This window comes from Marmota monax, unplaced genomic scaffold (assembly GCF_021218885.2).
Source record: "Marmota monax isolate L192 unplaced genomic scaffold, Marmota_monax_Labrador192_F-V1.1 WCK01_AAM20220418_F8-fsc00027, whole genome shotgun sequence".
NCBI lineage: Eukaryota > Metazoa > Chordata > Mammalia > Rodentia > Sciuridae > Marmota > Marmota monax.
Genome location: NW_026694617.1, coordinates 17,441,773 through 17,459,568, shown reverse-complemented (window position 1 = coordinate 17,459,568; position 17,796 = coordinate 17,441,773). Strand labels below are relative to the sequence as shown.

At 38.5% G+C, this 17,796-nt stretch overlaps 1 protein-coding gene across 1 annotated transcript in view; it reads right to left on the bottom strand.

Annotated features, from left to right (window-relative positions):
- The window catches only part of Slc26a3 (solute carrier family 26 member 3), a 28,431-nt gene extending 13,096 nt beyond the window's left edge, over nt 1-15,335 (bottom strand). The window contains exons 1-11 of the mRNA XM_046422543.2: nt 15,135-15,335; nt 14,355-14,494; nt 12,768-12,878; nt 12,427-12,596; nt 10,974-11,138; nt 8,534-8,686; nt 8,013-8,095; nt 4,601-4,748; nt 4,370-4,483; nt 4,187-4,264; nt 646-741 (exon numbers count right to left, since the gene is read on the bottom strand). Coding sequence (XP_046278499.1) covers nt 646-741; nt 4,187-4,264; nt 4,370-4,483; nt 4,601-4,748; nt 8,013-8,095; nt 8,534-8,686; nt 10,974-11,138; nt 12,427-12,596; nt 12,768-12,878; nt 14,355-14,494; nt 15,135-15,265 — 1,389 coding nt within the window. The 5' untranslated portion in view covers nt 15,266-15,335. The remainder of the gene's footprint in view (nt 1-645; nt 742-4,186; nt 4,265-4,369; nt 4,484-4,600; nt 4,749-8,012; nt 8,096-8,533; nt 8,687-10,973; nt 11,139-12,426; nt 12,597-12,767; nt 12,879-14,354; nt 14,495-15,134) is intronic.
- Between the last annotated feature and the right edge of the window lie 2,461 nt (nt 15,336-17,796).

Below are 17,796 nucleotides of genomic sequence, written 5' to 3'. Positions count from 1 at the left end.
CTCACAGCAAGGCATGTTGAGAGCAAGGGGGAGCCTTTTCAAAAGAAAAAGTGTTTTCCAGAAGGAATGTTCAGAATTTCAATTCTGAACAAAAGTAAAATCCACCCCTAAAATTCAGAGTTTCTGTGGCATTCATGATGACTGTAAGAAAAAATTAGGTTTTGCAAGGCATGGCGGCTCACTTCTGTAATCCCAGCAGCTCAGGAGGCTTAGGCTGGAGAATCACCAGTTCAAAGCCAGGCTCAAGAATTTAGCAAGACCCTAAGAAACTCAGTGAGAACTTGTCTCTAAATAAAATAAGATAAAGGGGCTGGGAATATGGCTCAGTGGTTAAGCATCCCAGGGTTCAATCCCTGGTACTGAAAAAAAAAAAAAAAGAAGAAGGTAGATCTAAGAAAGTCCTGCACTAGTGCTGTGTGGAGCATTTTCTACTTGTGGGAGTCCAACCTTTTATATTAAAATATCAGAGAATGTCCATTAGAGTATGCAATTTAAAGACGGCAAATCAAACAATCTGAGGTTGTTTTGAACAGACATATAAAAATAAAATTTCATAGAGTTTACAATGTAAATATATATTTTACATCAACAAATAAACTACCATCCTGAGTCATCTCTTTTTCCAGTACCATTGCATCTACTTACACAATCATATTTATCCTTTCGCCACAATCTGCCTATTTCAGCAAACTGCATCAGCATTCCTTTTAAGTTTCCAAGTGCCAAAGCTGCCAGGACAGACTGTGAAACACAGAGACAGCAGATGTACTTTAAGTTAATCAAATAAACCATATAGAAGCAAAGGTGAAGGCTGCAGATAAGTGAGTCCTTTAGTGGGCCTCAAAGCATATCAAAGAATACACCCTTTTCCAGTGTCCAATGCCATGCAAGACAGACACATTAGAGCTAGAACTCTGACCTAGCCCCTGCATTTATTGTCCCCACAGTGACAAGGGCTGAATTGCTCTTTGTGATTTTGCCATAGATGATCTGATGGCACTTACTAGCCTCCACCTTGGGACAGAGAAAGGTAGATCTTCAGACCTTTGGCAGGTAAGCTCTAGAATAAATTCTTCCCTAAGCAAAGCCCGTGTAATGTGTATCTATTTATTAAAGTTGAGGAGATGGGGGTTGCCCTTTGTGGGGAAAAAAAAAAGCTTTGGGAACTTGAGGTTCTGGAATGAGAATCCCAATCTTTGGTGAAGACCAGCAATGGTGCCATTTTGTAAGAGGAAGCTAAAGATCCCAAAAAGTTAACCAAGACTTGAGGTAGGCTCTCTGACAGCATGAACTGTATGTGTCTTGTTTCCTGGTGTACCCTCAGAAGGTACTACAGTAAATGCATATGGGAGTGGCTCTATAATTATTCAGCTGAATAATTAATAACAAACTAATATTCCCCACGCTAGTACTTGCCACTGACAACACAGCCTCTCACAAAGCCCTAGTGTTGACATCACAGAATTATGGATTCACTAAACTCAGATTTCCTCAAATAAGCTTCAGGCTTCCAGTTCTTTGCACCCAAGAATGCCATAATTGGTCTTGTGAGAGTTGTGCTAAGTCTGGTGAAACCTGCTGAATAGCTAAGTATATGCATCCTTATTCAGATTTTAACACAATGGTAGGAATGCCCCCGCAACATACGAGCTGTTCTGCTCTGAGTATACTGACTACTTCCATACCGTGAAAGCCCGATATCCAAAAAAATGCAGCATTTGTTTTTATATCTTGAAGACAGTTTAAGTGATTCAGGTATTTCTAATTTTCACAAGTAACTTTCACATTTCATTATCTAAGCTGTTCATTTGATTCATTCTGAGACTAGAGATCATTATTTAGACAAACATGGTCTTAAGTAACTTTAAAAAGGAAATTGCATACAAATAAATGTCAGTTAAGAAGTAGGGGGAAACAGCACAAAGTCTGTAATCTATTTACTAGTACCGTACTAATGTCAATGCCCAGGTTTTGATAGTGTACTACAGCTTTAAGAAATGTCACTGCTGGGGCTGGGGTTGTGGCTCAGCGGTAGAGCGCTTGCCTAGCATGTGTGACTTCCTAGGTTCGATTCTCAGCACCACATACAAATAAGTAAAAAATAATTCATCAACAACTAATAAAAATGTTTTAAAAAAAGAAATGTCACTGCTGTAGTTGTTGGTGTGAGACTCACAGGACTCTGTACTCAATGGCCCTCCTTCTTTTGTAGGACTTTAGTATAAGTGTGAAATAGGTAAAGTACAACCTTTTAGAGACTTTTTTTTTTTTTCATTAGGTGTTATTTCCCAACTGGTCAGTATTCTATGGAACAATACTTTGAAGCAATTTATAATGAAATATATATATACAATAGAGTACTTTTAAAAGTAGAGTAGAGCATTGAGAAAGCATAGAAAAGAAAGGAGGATGATTTTACCAGGAACCTGACATTCACATTGCAATTAATATAAAGGACTAAATAGGTATAAAATGCTTAAAACTCTGCTGATACTTAACAAATATATAAATATATTTATATATAAATAAATATATAACAAATAAAGTACTCAACAAATGTAGTCCAATTTATTATGAGCTATTTTTCCTTCATATGATGAAAAGAAGCAAACTTGCTATTCAGGTTGAATGACATTCCTGACACGATCATCTAAAGAGAATTATCACGTGGATTCTTTGAGGAAGGTGTTTTGATTGACATTCTGGACAATGTCCTGGAGTGTGGTTTATTCAGGAAAGAGGATTTTAAATGGCAATTGTCTCTTCAGCATCTCCAAGTTGTTGGGGGAGGAAGAGCCCACATTTATACTCTGAGGATACACAGTAGGGTGCTCTATGTAAGGGTAAGTGTACGTAATCAATTTTATTGAGGTACACATTTTTTCTATTTATATAGTGGTGACTTCTTGACGTCTTTCATGCTATCGATTTTGAAATCAAGAGTCAGTATATGAAGGATATGTGTTTTTGGCAAACAGTATTCCACATTGTTTAAAGACAGATTGGACCAATGAAGCTCTTTGGGACGATCACAATGGATGTCCAGAAGCCTGGGACGAAATTCACATTTCAGCTACTAACCAACTTGGGAAAAAAGCTTAAATAACAGCCAGTAGACATTGGTGAACTATATATCCTTCTAGTCAGAAGAACAATAGAATGTTTTTTATAATAATAATAATACTATTAATGACTTTCATATTAATGAACTTTCATGTTAATGACCTAGGTTAAGTACTTCATCTACACCATCTCATTTAATTTTTGCAGCTGTGTGTGTTGGGTACTAATTTCCTCTCTATTTTACAAATAGAGAACTTGAGGTTCAGAGAGGTAAAGTTATTGGCACAGAAGCACACAGAAAATAAGTGGCAGAGCCAGAATTAGAAGTAGATCTACAGAGTTCCTGACCCAGTACTTTATATACTACCTCTGAATCATATTAGAACCACAAAGAGCAATGCATTGTATTTATCATCATCTGGTTTCCTAGCGATCCTATGTTTTCTACCATCTGATGTTATTTTTTAAAATGGGGATGCTGCAGCAATTTACAAGCATTTAACTAACCCTCACAGTTAGGGGAGCACCAGGGTGAATAGGTGAAGTCTGTGTCTTGCCAGCATCTATTCCCTGGACGATTATCCAGTTGATGGCAATCAGGTAAGTACATAACCTATGCTGGGTCTGATTAGACACCTTGAACTTTTTGCTCCCATCCTGCAAGCAGACAGTGTTGGTTTTGGAGTCAAACCAAACCTCTAGGAGCTGCAGGGCGTATTTTTGAGAACAGGTTGTGTGGCTGGTAGCACCACTCTCTGCATTAGATAGACGGCCTGTGATGACCTCAGCCTTGAAGAAAATTTCCACTTCAGTCAATCATGTTGAGGCTCCAGTGCCAGGGCGCCCTGCTGCTTAAACATTAATTATATTCTGCATTACGTACATGCACAGAGCAGAGTAGATAAGGTAGTTTGGGCATCTGCATTCCTAACATTCATAAAATGCTGCCAGGAGGAAAAGAAAATGTTTTTGAACCATGGAGGACTGGCTAAAGAGAATATTTGAGAGTGTGCTGTTACCTCATTTTCCCTAGTTTAGTTTGTGCTTTCAGAACTTAAGAGCCAAGAGCCTTGTCGTATCACCCCAAGGAAAACCATGTTACCTAAAGGGAGAGGAGTGTTACCTTTTGCAGTGGTGCCAGAAGAAAAGCAATGGCCACAATGACAATCAACACAATGACAGCAGAGAGGAGCCCAGCAACCTGTGCAGACAAAACAGTTCTCTTCACAATTTGCACTCTGCCCTTAGCTTGGTTTTCCCGGGTATGAATTCTGGGATGGCCCCTGCAGCAAGGATATTGAAATACCTGCGTTTTGCCTCCTGTACTCTCCTGGACCCCTGATCTGGAGAGGGCGGTACTCCCTGCAAAGCCTCTGAATGATCCAGTAAATATGTTACTCAATCCCAAGGCAATTAACTCCTGACAGGAGAACAAGGAGGAAGTTTTCTTAGAAGTATTCTGTTTTAGAAGAATATTGTGAGCACAAAATATTGTTTACAGTTGCCTAATCAGACCCAGGATAGATTATGTACTTACCTGATTGCCATCAATTGGATAATCATACTTGAGGGAATAGACACTGGCCACAGAAAAGGCCACTGCGAAGCCCACAATCGCAATGCCAAAGCTGTCTCCTATGGTGTTTTGGAAAATCTGCACATCGGGTGTAATAGGGGGCTCAAATCTGAAATTGAAATGCAACGAGTTTGCATGTCACCAACTAGCTTATAAATTCATGTGATTATTGGAAAAAATCAAGGAATGAATGCAATCTTGCCTGAGTTATGTCTATGTGACAGAACTATGGGAGTAGTGATGAATAGACTATGAATATGTTTTACAATTAGAGCCCAATGCTGGATGACTACAAAGCTGAGAATAATTGAGTGTGACTTAACAAAAATTTCGTCCTACTGAGACCTTTGGAATTTGCCATCTTGTTGAAAAGCAACACTGCCTGGGTTTGAAAAAAATATTTTAAATCCAGTCCAATGAGAGTGGTACAATGGATATGATTTTGCCAGCACACCTACATTATGATGTCCACTTTTATCCCTACAAGCTTCTTGCAAAATGTTTTACATTCTGCTTGTATTGTTACATTGCAAAGCATCGCCTCTGGTGCCTCCAATAGTTATCCATAGGTGAAGGCTCTTTGAGCAAACAATTTTGAGACAAGAGAAGAAAAACAAAACAAAACAAAACAATAAAAGAAAGAAAGGAAGAGAGAGAGAAAGAAAGAAAAGAAAAAGCAAAAGTCATTTGATAACCATAACATTTCATGGAAAACTCCTAGCAAACAGGTGGGTCTTGGACTTTGCCCCACACTCCAGAGAGCTGCCAGAGCCAACCATGGCCCTGATGAGCATGTGTTATAGTTTAAAGTGATCGAGTGTCAGAGAAATGTTCATTTCACAAGGGATACTTCTGTGCTTATGCCTCACGAACTTAGAGAGTTAGATATATTTATTAGTTGTATTATATCTTAAACTTAATATCAATTTACTAAAATGCTCAGTTCCTATAAACATCTGTTTCTGATCTAAAACATATTGGAAGTGGGTTAATTGGATCCAATCTGTAAATATCTTTTTTTTGGGGGGGTGAAGGGTACCACAGATTGAACTCAGGGGCACTTGACACTGAGCCTCATCCCAGCCCTATTTTGTATTCTATTTAGAGACAGGGTCTCACTGAGTTGCTTAGCACCTCGCCGTTGCTGAGTCTGGCTTTGAACTTGCGATCCTCCTGCCTCAGCCTCCCGAGCCGCTGGGATTAGAGGTATGTGCAACCATGCCCAGCTTATAAACATCTTTGACAATACATTTTCAGCTTTAATTTGGAAGAAGTACTATTTTTCTATACTCGGCTGACATCATAAATTAGAAAGGTTGTAGGAATGTTACTTGCTTATTTATATATTTATTTATTTGTGGTGGTACGGTTGGAAACTAGGCCCTCACACACGCTAGGCAAGTGCTCTATCACTGAGCCATATCCCCATCCCTGTTTTCTGATATAATTAAATTTTGCATTTGATGCCAAAATAACCCGGACCTTACTATTATTCTTTTGTTTTAGTTTCTGAATGCCATAAACTTTTGTGATGGAGATTTTACAGTCCGAAGTTTTCATTTCTGGTCTGCCACTTATCCTTCCTGAGCTGCAGATTCCTCATTTGTAAAGTGAGGATGATAACAACTGTTCTTTTTTTCTTCATAGTTTTGTGGGAGGGTCAAATAAAATGATGAATAGGACTGCTATTTATACACTGTGAAATACGAAGTGCCTATCAGCTTCTATTACAGGACCCTCTGCATCTAAATGACATCCTTTGTGTTTCCTCCAGTATTTCAACCAGCACTTCCCTTTGGCCAAGTTATTTGCATTTGGTGTGTGTGTCTTCATGAAAATGATTTGTAAAGTGGCATATGCATTAATAGCATTAATATGCATTAACAACAATAATTAATGATCATTATCTTCCAGTAATATTGTATTTGCAATTAACAGACATTTAAAATCCTCAATTGTTGCTTAGAAAAAAAAATGAGAGTGTAAAACAGCACATCAAGTGCCTCTTACCTAACTCGGATGCTAAATGAGTAATAGTCATAATGCAGTTTCAACACTAATTGTAGGTCGAGCACTTAACCATGGCACATGTAGTAACTAGTTCAATCCTTCTGAAAATCCTGTATGACAGCTATTCTTTTCAGCCTTATTTTATAGCCCAGGGCATTGAGGCACAGAGTTTAGTTATTTGTTCTCTGCCTCTAGAACATGTGAGTTTACCTAATGGGTCACACTGCCTCTCTGTAGAGTGTAATGGTTAATAAATATGAGCTAGGTTCTTCCCCCACCCCACATTCCTTGTAGAGAGAGGTCCATTGACCTTGAAATTATATTTTGTCACTCAGTGATCTTGAAGTTTATCATTTATTTTCAAAACGTCTGCTTCTGACCAGACTCTCTTTGATTTTGCTTTTGTTTATTTATTTTTGATTTGGCATCTTACAGTGCAATCACCTGAAAGTTACAGGGTGGAGGGTAAACCTAGAAATAGTCTTTTAGTCTCAGCCTACTTTCCACTTCACAACTTCACAGAAGTGATGTTTGAGATTCATTAAGTGGAACACCTGAAGAGCTGGTGATAAAAATATATTTTTGCTTAAAAATATACCTGTATCTGTTCTTAAAGGAATTTGGCTATTCTAAGACAAGGATATACATAAAACTGCTGACTTCTGGCATTCTCAAAACCTTGGAAAGCATGGGGAGAGGAGTGGTCTTTAATTTGTTTTGACAGATGATGATCTTTCCTTGGAGAAAGAAACTGGTGCTACCTGGAGGGCAGAGAAAGGACAACACAAAAAGAGATCTCCCCTCTCAATCCACTAAATGTAATAAAATATATTTTCAAATTCCTTGTACTAGCTGGGAAAGCTGCTCTGGCTTTGTTTTGAACTTGACCACGAGAAAGGACAGAGTGTGCCAGTGTGCCTATCGATTGCTCAAGCGGTGTACAGGTATTCCTTCAGTGTTTCTTTTGAACTTTCGGAACTTGGCTCCAGTAACCTCAAACAAAGCACTATGTGTTGTTTATAGTAATTTACAGACAAGGAAATCTGATTTTAGTTGATGCTTCTTTAGAAGAAGTGGTTTTTTTTTTTTTTGCCTACTTTTTTAACTCTCACTACTTTCCTAACATTTACTTTCATGTGCATCCTTGCTGGCCTGGCTGTGAGTTCTTCTAACCAGGAGAAACTTCCTGACATTAACAGTGGACCCTGACTCCTTTTGTAGCTACTTCCTTGAAGGACAGCAGCCAGCTTTCATTCTTCATGTGCAGTGCTGGGGCTTCTCACCAGGGTGGCACTCTCCTGTGACTGCTGTCTACTCACTCTCTGCTGATGCACGGAGACACCAGCATAGAAGACACACTTACCCAGTATCCATCTGACCAACCACAGACACGTTAAACCTGTGCTCGAAGTCAAAGCCATAGGATACACCTGTTGCGATCACCGTCTGCAAAGTTGCAAATTGCCCAAGTTAGAAATGTTTGATGCAACCAAGAGTCTGAACCTGGGGTGGGGGAACACTGCCAAAACCCACCCTGGACATTTTAATAAGCCTCTCTAGCCTGGGCTTTGCTATTTCTTTTTAAAAGAGGTCCTGAGGCAATCCTGACTGCCAGTTAAGCAAAGAACCATAGCTCTAATTCAAATGGGTCTGTTGACTGGTCTTCTTAGAGGTCTTGCTCTCTGCACCATCTTTGTCTTACATGGAAAGAATAATCCCAAAATCATAACAGGAAGTTATTAAATTCAGAATGAACAGAAAAATCCTTTAAGAAACTGCAGAAATAGCATCTGCCCCACTAAAACCTCAAAATCTGCAGATGATGAAAACTTTCTGACATGATGACACTAGAATATGAAAGAAATTTTTAAGATGATCAATTACCATGATAAGTTCGATGGGGATAGGCACTGGAAGTTTGGACTTGTAGCGCTGATTTATCTCTTTAAACACAAATACAATAAACAGGATAATCAGGGATGTCACGAGGTCTGCAATGTTAGTCTTCTCTATTTGGGTGAATACAGACTCTAGTACCTACAGTCACAAAAAAAGACACCAAGCTCCTATATTAGTGCATAATTTGGATACAACACTTACCTCCAAATAGATAAAAATATACATTGAAGCAGGAGGACTGGCAGAAGAGGGATAGTGAGTCTTTGTTCTGCTCCTGTCAAATGTAAACTACAAAATCGTAAAGACCAGCATGGAGGTGTGTATGAGAAGGGTAAATTAGCCTAGTGGAGGTGATACCCTGGTGTAGGGGGACATCCGTCATTTTTTTTTTCTTTTTCTGAGAAGCTCTTTGGCTAGTGTCAAATTTTGTTGGATACTTTTCACAGTTTACAACAGGTCTTTTCTGCACTTAGTTCTCTTTAGCTGTTGTTCTTTATTTCACAACCATTACTGCTGTTATATCCAAGGACTAACTCCTAATCCCTGATAGTTTTTTCTTTTTTTAAAAAAGAGAGAGAATTTTTTAATATTTATTTTTTAGTTTTTGGCAGACACAACATCTTCGTTTGTATGTGGTGCTGAGGATCAAACCTGGGCCACACGCACGCCAAGCGAGCGCGCTACCGCCTGAGCCACATCTCCAGCCCCGAGAGAGAATTTTTTTAATATTTATTTTTTAATTTTCGGCATACACAACCTCTTTGTTGGTATATAGTGCTGAGAATCGAACCCAGACCGCACGCATGCCAGGCGAGCGCTACCACTTGAGCCACATCCCTAGCCCCTGATAGTTTTTTTTTTTTTTTTTTAAGCCTGGCCTGTATTCCCTTAAATCTTGTTTTTTTAAAGGTTCAACTCCCTCATATTTGTTGGCTTATTTTCCAGATCACTTTTTGGAAAATAGTTCCCTAAATGCATGCTCTCACTTCCTGAAGTCAGAGGGTTGCATATCTATGGGGCCAAGACAGGAGTTGCTCTGGACAGGAATGAGAGACTGTTTGCTCCAATAAAGAGCAAGATCTGTCTCCAAGATTGTTTTGATAGAAGTACTAAGAGCACTACCTATTGTTAAATGAAATGATGGAAGGTCATTGTTTTAAACTGAGCTCCTGCAATAGACCTCCCCCGGACCAGATCAAACCAAAATGAAGTCACTCATGCTGAATGCCACATAACCAAGATGAAACTTTACGAAAGCAGATAGATCTCAAAACATAACAGTTTCCCCCTGTTAGACACAGGTGATTTCAGTCTGACTTAGCCTAAAAAGATGGTCCCCTTTGCTTTAACTCCTGGGGGAAAGAGGAGAAACTAAACCAGAAGTAATCAGCCTTTAACCAATCAATTTTTTTTTGTATTGTTCTTCCCACTTTACCAACCCCACTGTTCCACTATTTCCCAATGGAATTTGAGACTAAGTCCATTTATGATGATGATACAGAGTGACATCCCTATCCACAAAACTGGGTTAATCTCTCAAAATTAAAAAGTTGAACCAAAGTGGGGGAATAAGGTTTGGTCTAAAACTACCTCTGTTTTAATTTGACCTAAATAAATTTCTTTTTATGTAATAACATAACTTCATGTGTACATAGATTAAACTACTCTTGTAACAAGTAGCTGAGTCTCACTCAGCTAGTCACAAGAGGTTGACAGTTCAAACCATCTTCAAAAAAAGACAGACATGAGCTGTAACCAGGCGGACTGTCTCTGTACCTTACTTCCATCTTCTCTATGTCACTTCCTTTCCTCCGATTATAAATGTAACCAGACTGTGTGGTGGAGTGAAGCATTCTGAACCATTTTGGTCCAATTGATTCTATAATTACAAATAAAGCCAATTAATATCTGCAAAACTAGATTTATTGTAATTTCATCTTTTAATACTTCTACTTTGCTTTCTTTGAAGGAGGGGAGAACCACTGCCCTATCTACCTGTGGAACAATTTCCTTTTGCTATATGAACAGACATGCATAAAGGACTCAACAACTTCAATTTCAAAAGACTTGATTTATGAGAAATAGAGAAATATAATAAATTAATAAGCAAATTTCTTTGAAAATTAGACTTTGGGAAAAAATTTAAAACTCAGGAAAAAATAGCAAACCTTTTAATAATACACTTAGATTGTGGTTATTTTTTTTCCCTCTGTTGTTAACATTAACTATATGGTAGATGTGGTTGATTTTCAGTGTTCTCTTTTCTACCAACCTTTTTTATAATGTGAATCAATTTCACAACCCATTGATTTTTGGAAGTTGTAGGTTTGCCCTACAGCAAAGGCACTAAAGGAAGGTTCTCTAGGAAACACGTGGTGAATTTTATGTATTTCAATAGTTCTTTTTAAGTGAGGGGAACACTTACTTTGAAAAGCGAGAATGGGTCCGTGTGTGCTGGAACTGACAGCTGCAACATGAATTTGAGCTGGGAAACCAATACATGAACGGCGGCAGCGGTGGTGAAGGCACTGATCAGGGACTCAGATAGGTAAATCACTACAAATCCGATCCGCAGAACCCCCAGGATCAGCTGGCAAGAGAAGAACAAAAGCGTGTGTTCCATGGCTAAAGGATCAGCCATGGAAAGGATTCCAATGTAGCGGTTCACCCTGCATGCACAGGCCTTGAAGAGGCTGCTGTCTCTCCTCCCAGAAAACTCCCATTCAGGACTCCTCCCTCTAATTCCCTCTCATCCCACCCCCCAGGTTGAAAGTTACATGATGTTCAAAGAAAAGAGGACATAAGTCCAATATGCCCCCAAGATTTAACCCATTTATAGGTGCAGTGTCTTTAGAAGACTCACCATAAACCATTTATAGCAGAATCTTATCTATCATCAGCCCTCATAAATTTGCTGATGTAATTTGAAATCAACACTTTCTAGCTGCTACAGCATGCATGGGTGAGTGTCCATTCCCATCCCCTCAAACACATTGTTTGACTGTTTAAGAAACACGTTATTGCATATTGGACATCAAAAGTGCTTGGTTCTAGCTGGGGAACAAGGGTAGTTAATTCCTCTCAAAGCATCAGGGTTTTGCAGTAAAGTGAATGGAATGGACTTTCTTGGCCTTTATTTGGCCTTTCTTTCCTCTCATGTCTTCAGAATGAAGACAAAGTTCTGGGTACACAAAGTCCAGTTGGGTTTTATTTCTGTTCTTAGGTTCAAAAATGTATTACAAACAACTGACTGCATGGTTTGTCAGTAAGTAGGATACACATTATGTACTGTAGAGACTGATTTATTCTTTCTTCAAGAAATTCACTAACAGTAAACTTGAACAACATCCTGACGTTTCCATGGCATTTTCTCTATTCAAAATGGTGTCAGTGTTGTGGCTTGAGAGTGAGTCTTTAGGTTCCACCATGATCTTCTCTACTGTCCCTCAAATCTTTGATATGAACAGTTCAAAGTGCAAAGCCCCTAACCCTTGCAATTAGCTTGGAGTCACTGAAGGATTAGGAAGAAAAAAATCCAGAAGTTACTAGTGTCCCTATTATTTGTTATGTTTTATGACTGTACCAAGTGCTTTTATTGACTTGAGTATTGAATTCCTTACCAGTTGCACCACCCTGTTCCCCTCCTTTTTTTTTCCCCTTCTATCTAGATGCACATTCACTTGTTTTTGCAATATGGATCTGCCTCTCCTTCCCAACCCTTTGGCTGTGGAGAGTGATACTTTTTAAATCACTTCTTCTGGGCCTCTGAACAAGGGACACAAACCAAAGGGAAGATGAAGAGTGGGTAGGAGGAGGGGAAAAAATTCCCAGAAAAATGCACACTAGTCAAAACAAGCGGATTATGAGAAAGTGCTCACCTGGATGATTCCAGAAAGGACCGTGACAGTTGTAGCCACCACTAGTTTCTTCTGCTCCAATATCAAGTCATTATTCTCTGTGCTATTAGATGATTCCATCGTGGTACTGGCATCTGAGACTACATTTGTAACCACTGCTCCCACCATCATACTTAGAACTGGAAATGGTCCTAATTAATAGAAGGCAAACTGTGGTCAGCCTGTGCCTCTCTGGAGCACATACTACAATACAGTATATACAAAGACTGCCCTTTACCCAAATCCCAGTCCTAGGTCTTACGGGAAATAGAACTCATAAAGAAAAAGCAATAAAACATTCATTAGCACCATAACTGACTTACCTACAGATATGTGTTTAGAAGTACCCAAAAAAAAGTAGACTATGACTGGGAAAAAGGCTGCATACAACCCATATCTTGGGGGGATGTTGACCAGCAGAGCAAATGCTAAACCTGTAAACACACAAGCAGAAGGATCCTTATTTTGTGCAAGGGAATCTCACAAATTCTCATTAGGGCTTTTCTGATATTTGAGGTTGGAACTTTAAAATAAGTTATCTTAAGGAAACAAAATAAGTTACCTTATTAATTAAAAATGTATCAAAGATACAAATGTAAGAATGAAAACCATAAATCTCTTAGAAGAAAACAAGTATACATTTTTGTGACCTTGGGTTAGGTTATGATTTCTAAGAAATGACCCCTTACAGTATAAGCAATTGGAGAAAAAAATAAATAAACTGACTTGATTAAAATTTGTAAAATGTGTACTCAAAGGATATTTTCAAAAAACTAAGGGCTGGAGATGTAGCTCAGTGGTGGAGAACTAGCCTCACATATGCAAGGCCCCAGATTTGATCCCCAGCACCACTGGAAAAAAATAAACTGAAATGATAATCCACAGAATGAGAAAAATTATTTGCAAATATATGTTGGATAAGGAGTTCTTTGCAACTATATGTACAAAATATAAATACCCTTTGCAACTTGACAATAAAAAGACAACCTTTTTTTAAAGGGCAAGGGATTTGAATAGCCCTTTTTGCCAAAGATGTACATATGGCCAATATGTACAAGAAAAGATGCTTAACATGAGTCATTGGAAAAATACGAATTAAAACCACAATGAGATACCACTTCGCCTTCTAGGATAGCTAAAGTAATAAAGACGAAAGTTAAGGATGTGGAGAAATCTGAATCCTCACACACTGCTAGTGGGAATGTAAAAGAGAGCAGCCACTTTAGACAATAATTTGGCAGTTCAACAAGTGATCAAACATGAAGTTACCATATGATCCAACAATTACACTTCTAGGTACATACTGAGGCAATTGACATGTTTACACAAAAAGTTGTACACAAATGTTCATAATAGCATTATTCATAATAGGCTCAAAGTTCAAACAGCTCAAATGTCCACGAACTAGTGAATGGATAAACAAAATGGAATAATCATGTAAAACATTATTTGTCTATGCTGCAATATGGATGAGCCTGGAAAACATGATACCAAGTGAAGAAATCAGACACAAAATGCCACATATTGTATGGATCAATTTTTATGAAATATCCAGAATAGGGAAATTCATAGAGACAGAGAATCATTGTCAAGGGGATAAATTGGGGTGTGTGGAATGTGAAGTGTCTGTTAATGAGCAAGGGATTTTTTTTGGAGGGTGAAAATGTTATGGAATTAGTGGTGTTAGATATGCAGCCTGTTGAATATACTTAAATCCAATGAATCGTACACATTAAAAGGGTGGCTGCAGGTATGACTCAGTGGTAAAAAGAGTATCTAGCATGGACAAGACCCTGAGTTGCATCTCCAGCACCATACCACACCCACACACACCCCCCCCACAAAAAGGCATATGCATTATATCTAATTTTATGGCATATGCATTATATCTAAAAAGGAGAGGAGGGTACCTTGAAGTACAGCCACCAGCCCTGTGCTGATACCAGAAACGATGTCACTGAGTAGCCATTCCTTTATTCGGTATGATGGTAACCAAGATGCTATGGGGAAGAAAGAGAGGGCAATTCTCTTGGCCTTTTGTGTGGAACAGCTGAAACATTGAAAACCACAGGTCAGTTAATTAATATCAAATTTTAAGTTCAGTTCCTAACTGTGGGTGGAAAATTGGTAAAGATGATAATATATTAAAGATCAAACTAGCCATATAACTCCTACTATACCCAGGTTAACAGATCCCTGGTCACCATCATAGAATTTTTCTTTTTTTTAAGACAAATACGAGGCTAGGGTTGTGGCTCAGTGGTAGAGTGTTTGTCTCACATGTGTGAGGTACTGGGTTTGATCCCCAGCAACACATAAAAATCAATAAAATAAAGGTATTGTGTCTATCTAAAACTTAAATATATTAAAAAAATAAAAAGACCAACTTTTCTTTAGCTGTAGTAGAATTTGTTTGTCATCCTTAGCTTGAACTGTGCTATATTTCAATTGAGACTTTTCCTCATCCCCATCTATTAGTTATCTGATTTGGAAAGACCATGTCGTTAGCTGAGACAGTATTCATTTTAGACATAACTTTCCTACTCTGGCAGGGAGTAGGAGATTTGGAAACTTCAGACAAAAAGACTCCTTGGTTATGGACTAGAGCCAGAAAGGAGAGCTTGAAAGCTAGAAAATTTAGGAGAAAGTCTCCGTTTATTCCTAATGTCAATGCCTTAAAAATATCTTACCTACAACACAATTTGAGATGATCCAGAAATGTCTTATGATGTCTGTGTTTCTTCTTATGTTCTTCTCCAAAAGTGTTTGCAGAGTACACTGGCCTGGCCACAACATACTGATTTCCTATGGGTTCGATCATTTTGCTTCTTTTGGCAGTGGTGGCAAGTGGAAGACCTTTGGAACTATGTGGTGAACCCTTCTTCTTGCCGTTAGCAGGTTAAAATGCCTGAAACCAAATAGAACTTGCTTCTTAAATAACTCAGAGATAATGTGATGCAATTTACAGATGAGTGAGCTCTGAACTGAATGTTACCACCTTTTGAGATCAAAAGAGGCAGGATTAAGGGACCTAGATTGTGTTTTGTGACAGTGATATCACTTTTTCCTCCAATGAGCTGGACACTGCTCCTTTGGGTAAGTAAACAAAGAGCTTGTATTTAATTTTTAAAGAAGCAATAAAAATTGACTCAGTGTACAAACCAGTGAATCTGTTTTCTATGTATAAAGTGAGATCATCTTGTGGACTTTTTTTTTTTTCCCTAGAAATGTTTCCAAAGTGAGGCATTGGAGAACTTGGAGAGATTGAAGTCTTTTCATTGTCCCTAGGTTCAAACAATATTCCAATTTAGTCATCAGGATTTTTATGATACTATATAAAGTGCTTTTAATTTGTGAAATTAAAATATATAATCTGTTTACTTTCCTATGGTTTCTGGGAGTCTGGTAAAGTTTTATAATTTTATAATTATGGCACAAACTAAAATTAGAATTGGTTACTTAGTTACAAGTGACAAGAACTTTCCTAAGGAAAGATCCTGGGCAAGTTACTTAACCTCTCTGAGTTTCATCTATGTAACAGTGATGATGATGATACCCAAGTTTCAAGGTGATTGTGAAAATTAAATGAGAATGTTTTCAAAACATCTGCCATTGTGCCTGGCAAGCTATAAGCATTCATCAACTGGTAGTTATTATTTAACAATTATATGTCTGATCTGAATTTTTAATTATTATCTTAATTCTATTTTTATTACACTTAAAAGATCAATTTTACAAAGACTTTTTATGTACATTGTCAATTTATCCCTCACAATTCTCTGAGGCCTTACAATTCTTCTCCTCTTACAAATAATAACATGATTGCATACACATCCACCCCTTGACAAAAATCTAAGTACTTTTTATTGAGTCAGACCATGAGTAGTGTCAAAATGGGACTTCCATTTTCAAACTTTGCTGTTTCTTTTACAACATGCAGTTTCTCTATTGTCCTATAAAAACAATTTAAAGAACATTCTGTTAGCATTCCATCCCCCCCCACTTGATTTTGCATTATTACCCATAATGCCCAGGGTTCTGTTCCCTGACTGAAATCACAGTGATTAGATGAATTATGTCACACTAGACTGTATGTTGCTACATGGTGCTTTCTCATACCTGAGGGCATTTTCAGCATGTTTGCAGAGCTCATGTTACAACCAGGAATCTGATGATGGCCTCAACTCTTGGCCTCACCTGACTTCTCTTTGACCATCCATTCCTCAATACCCACAACCTGCCCACTCCAATTCTTCAGTGCCCTTATCTTTCTCTGTATTGGTCTTCTCTGACCACAGTGAAGTGCTTCTGCCTCACCCTCTAGCATGGCCCCCAGTATTGAGACCCTTTGAGTTTTATTATGACTTTTAGATCCTCTTGCTATTCTTTCTGAGCCTTTTTCTCAGTCAAGCAGCTTGTCTTCTGTCTCTCATCTCCATTCACACCTCCATCTTTGCATCCTCACATCCAGGTGGCATACCCTAACTATACTCGTACTGGGTAGGGTGGTGCATGCCTGTAATCCCAGTGGCTAGAGAGTCTGAGGCAGAAGGAATGTGAGTTCAAAGCCAGCCTCAGCAACTTAGCTAGGTCCTAAGCAACTCAGTGAGACCCTTGCTCTAAATAAAATACCCAAAAGGACTTGGAATGTGGCTCAGTGGTTAAGAGCCTTGGTTAAAAAAAAAAAAAAAAAAGAACTTGCTCATGAAGTGGAGCTGGCTTGGTCATTGCCATTCATAACATAAATTTTTGTCTTTATTTTTTGCCAATTACCAACAATTTGGTTGGGGCATTAACATTTAATATCTAATCTATGGTCAATGACTGTTGACATCTTGGGTCTTTTGCAAAGACTGTCTAGAGTGTCTTCCAAGAACAGCTTTAATCCTGTGAGAGATCCAGCCTGGCCAGCTAGCTGTAGGACAAAGACTGAAGCACTATGTGCTTTTACTTTTCTCAGATGCTGCTCTGGACAGAAAGAAAGGAAAAGAAAAAAATCTGCCTTTTTGTTGCTTCATTCATGTTTCCACTGAGGAATTCACAGAAACTCATTGGTTCTCTTCCCTAAGAAAGATCCTGGGGGTACTTCTTTTCTTCCTTTGACTATTGTATGTGCTCTCTCTGCTAAGCCATGGTCTAATTTTTTTTTAAAAAACTAGTGACAATAATGGTAGAAAAGACCTTCATTTGAATGTAGCTCCTTCCCTGGGATGACTGACACTGGGTCTGTAATGTGCTCCCTCAAACCCCCAGCTGATCAAAATCCTGAACTCTAGCCCTCCTGCTGCATACTGGAAAGAGTCTCCTTTCCACACCCAGCACTGCCTGCAAGGGGAGGGCTTGAGAGCAAGG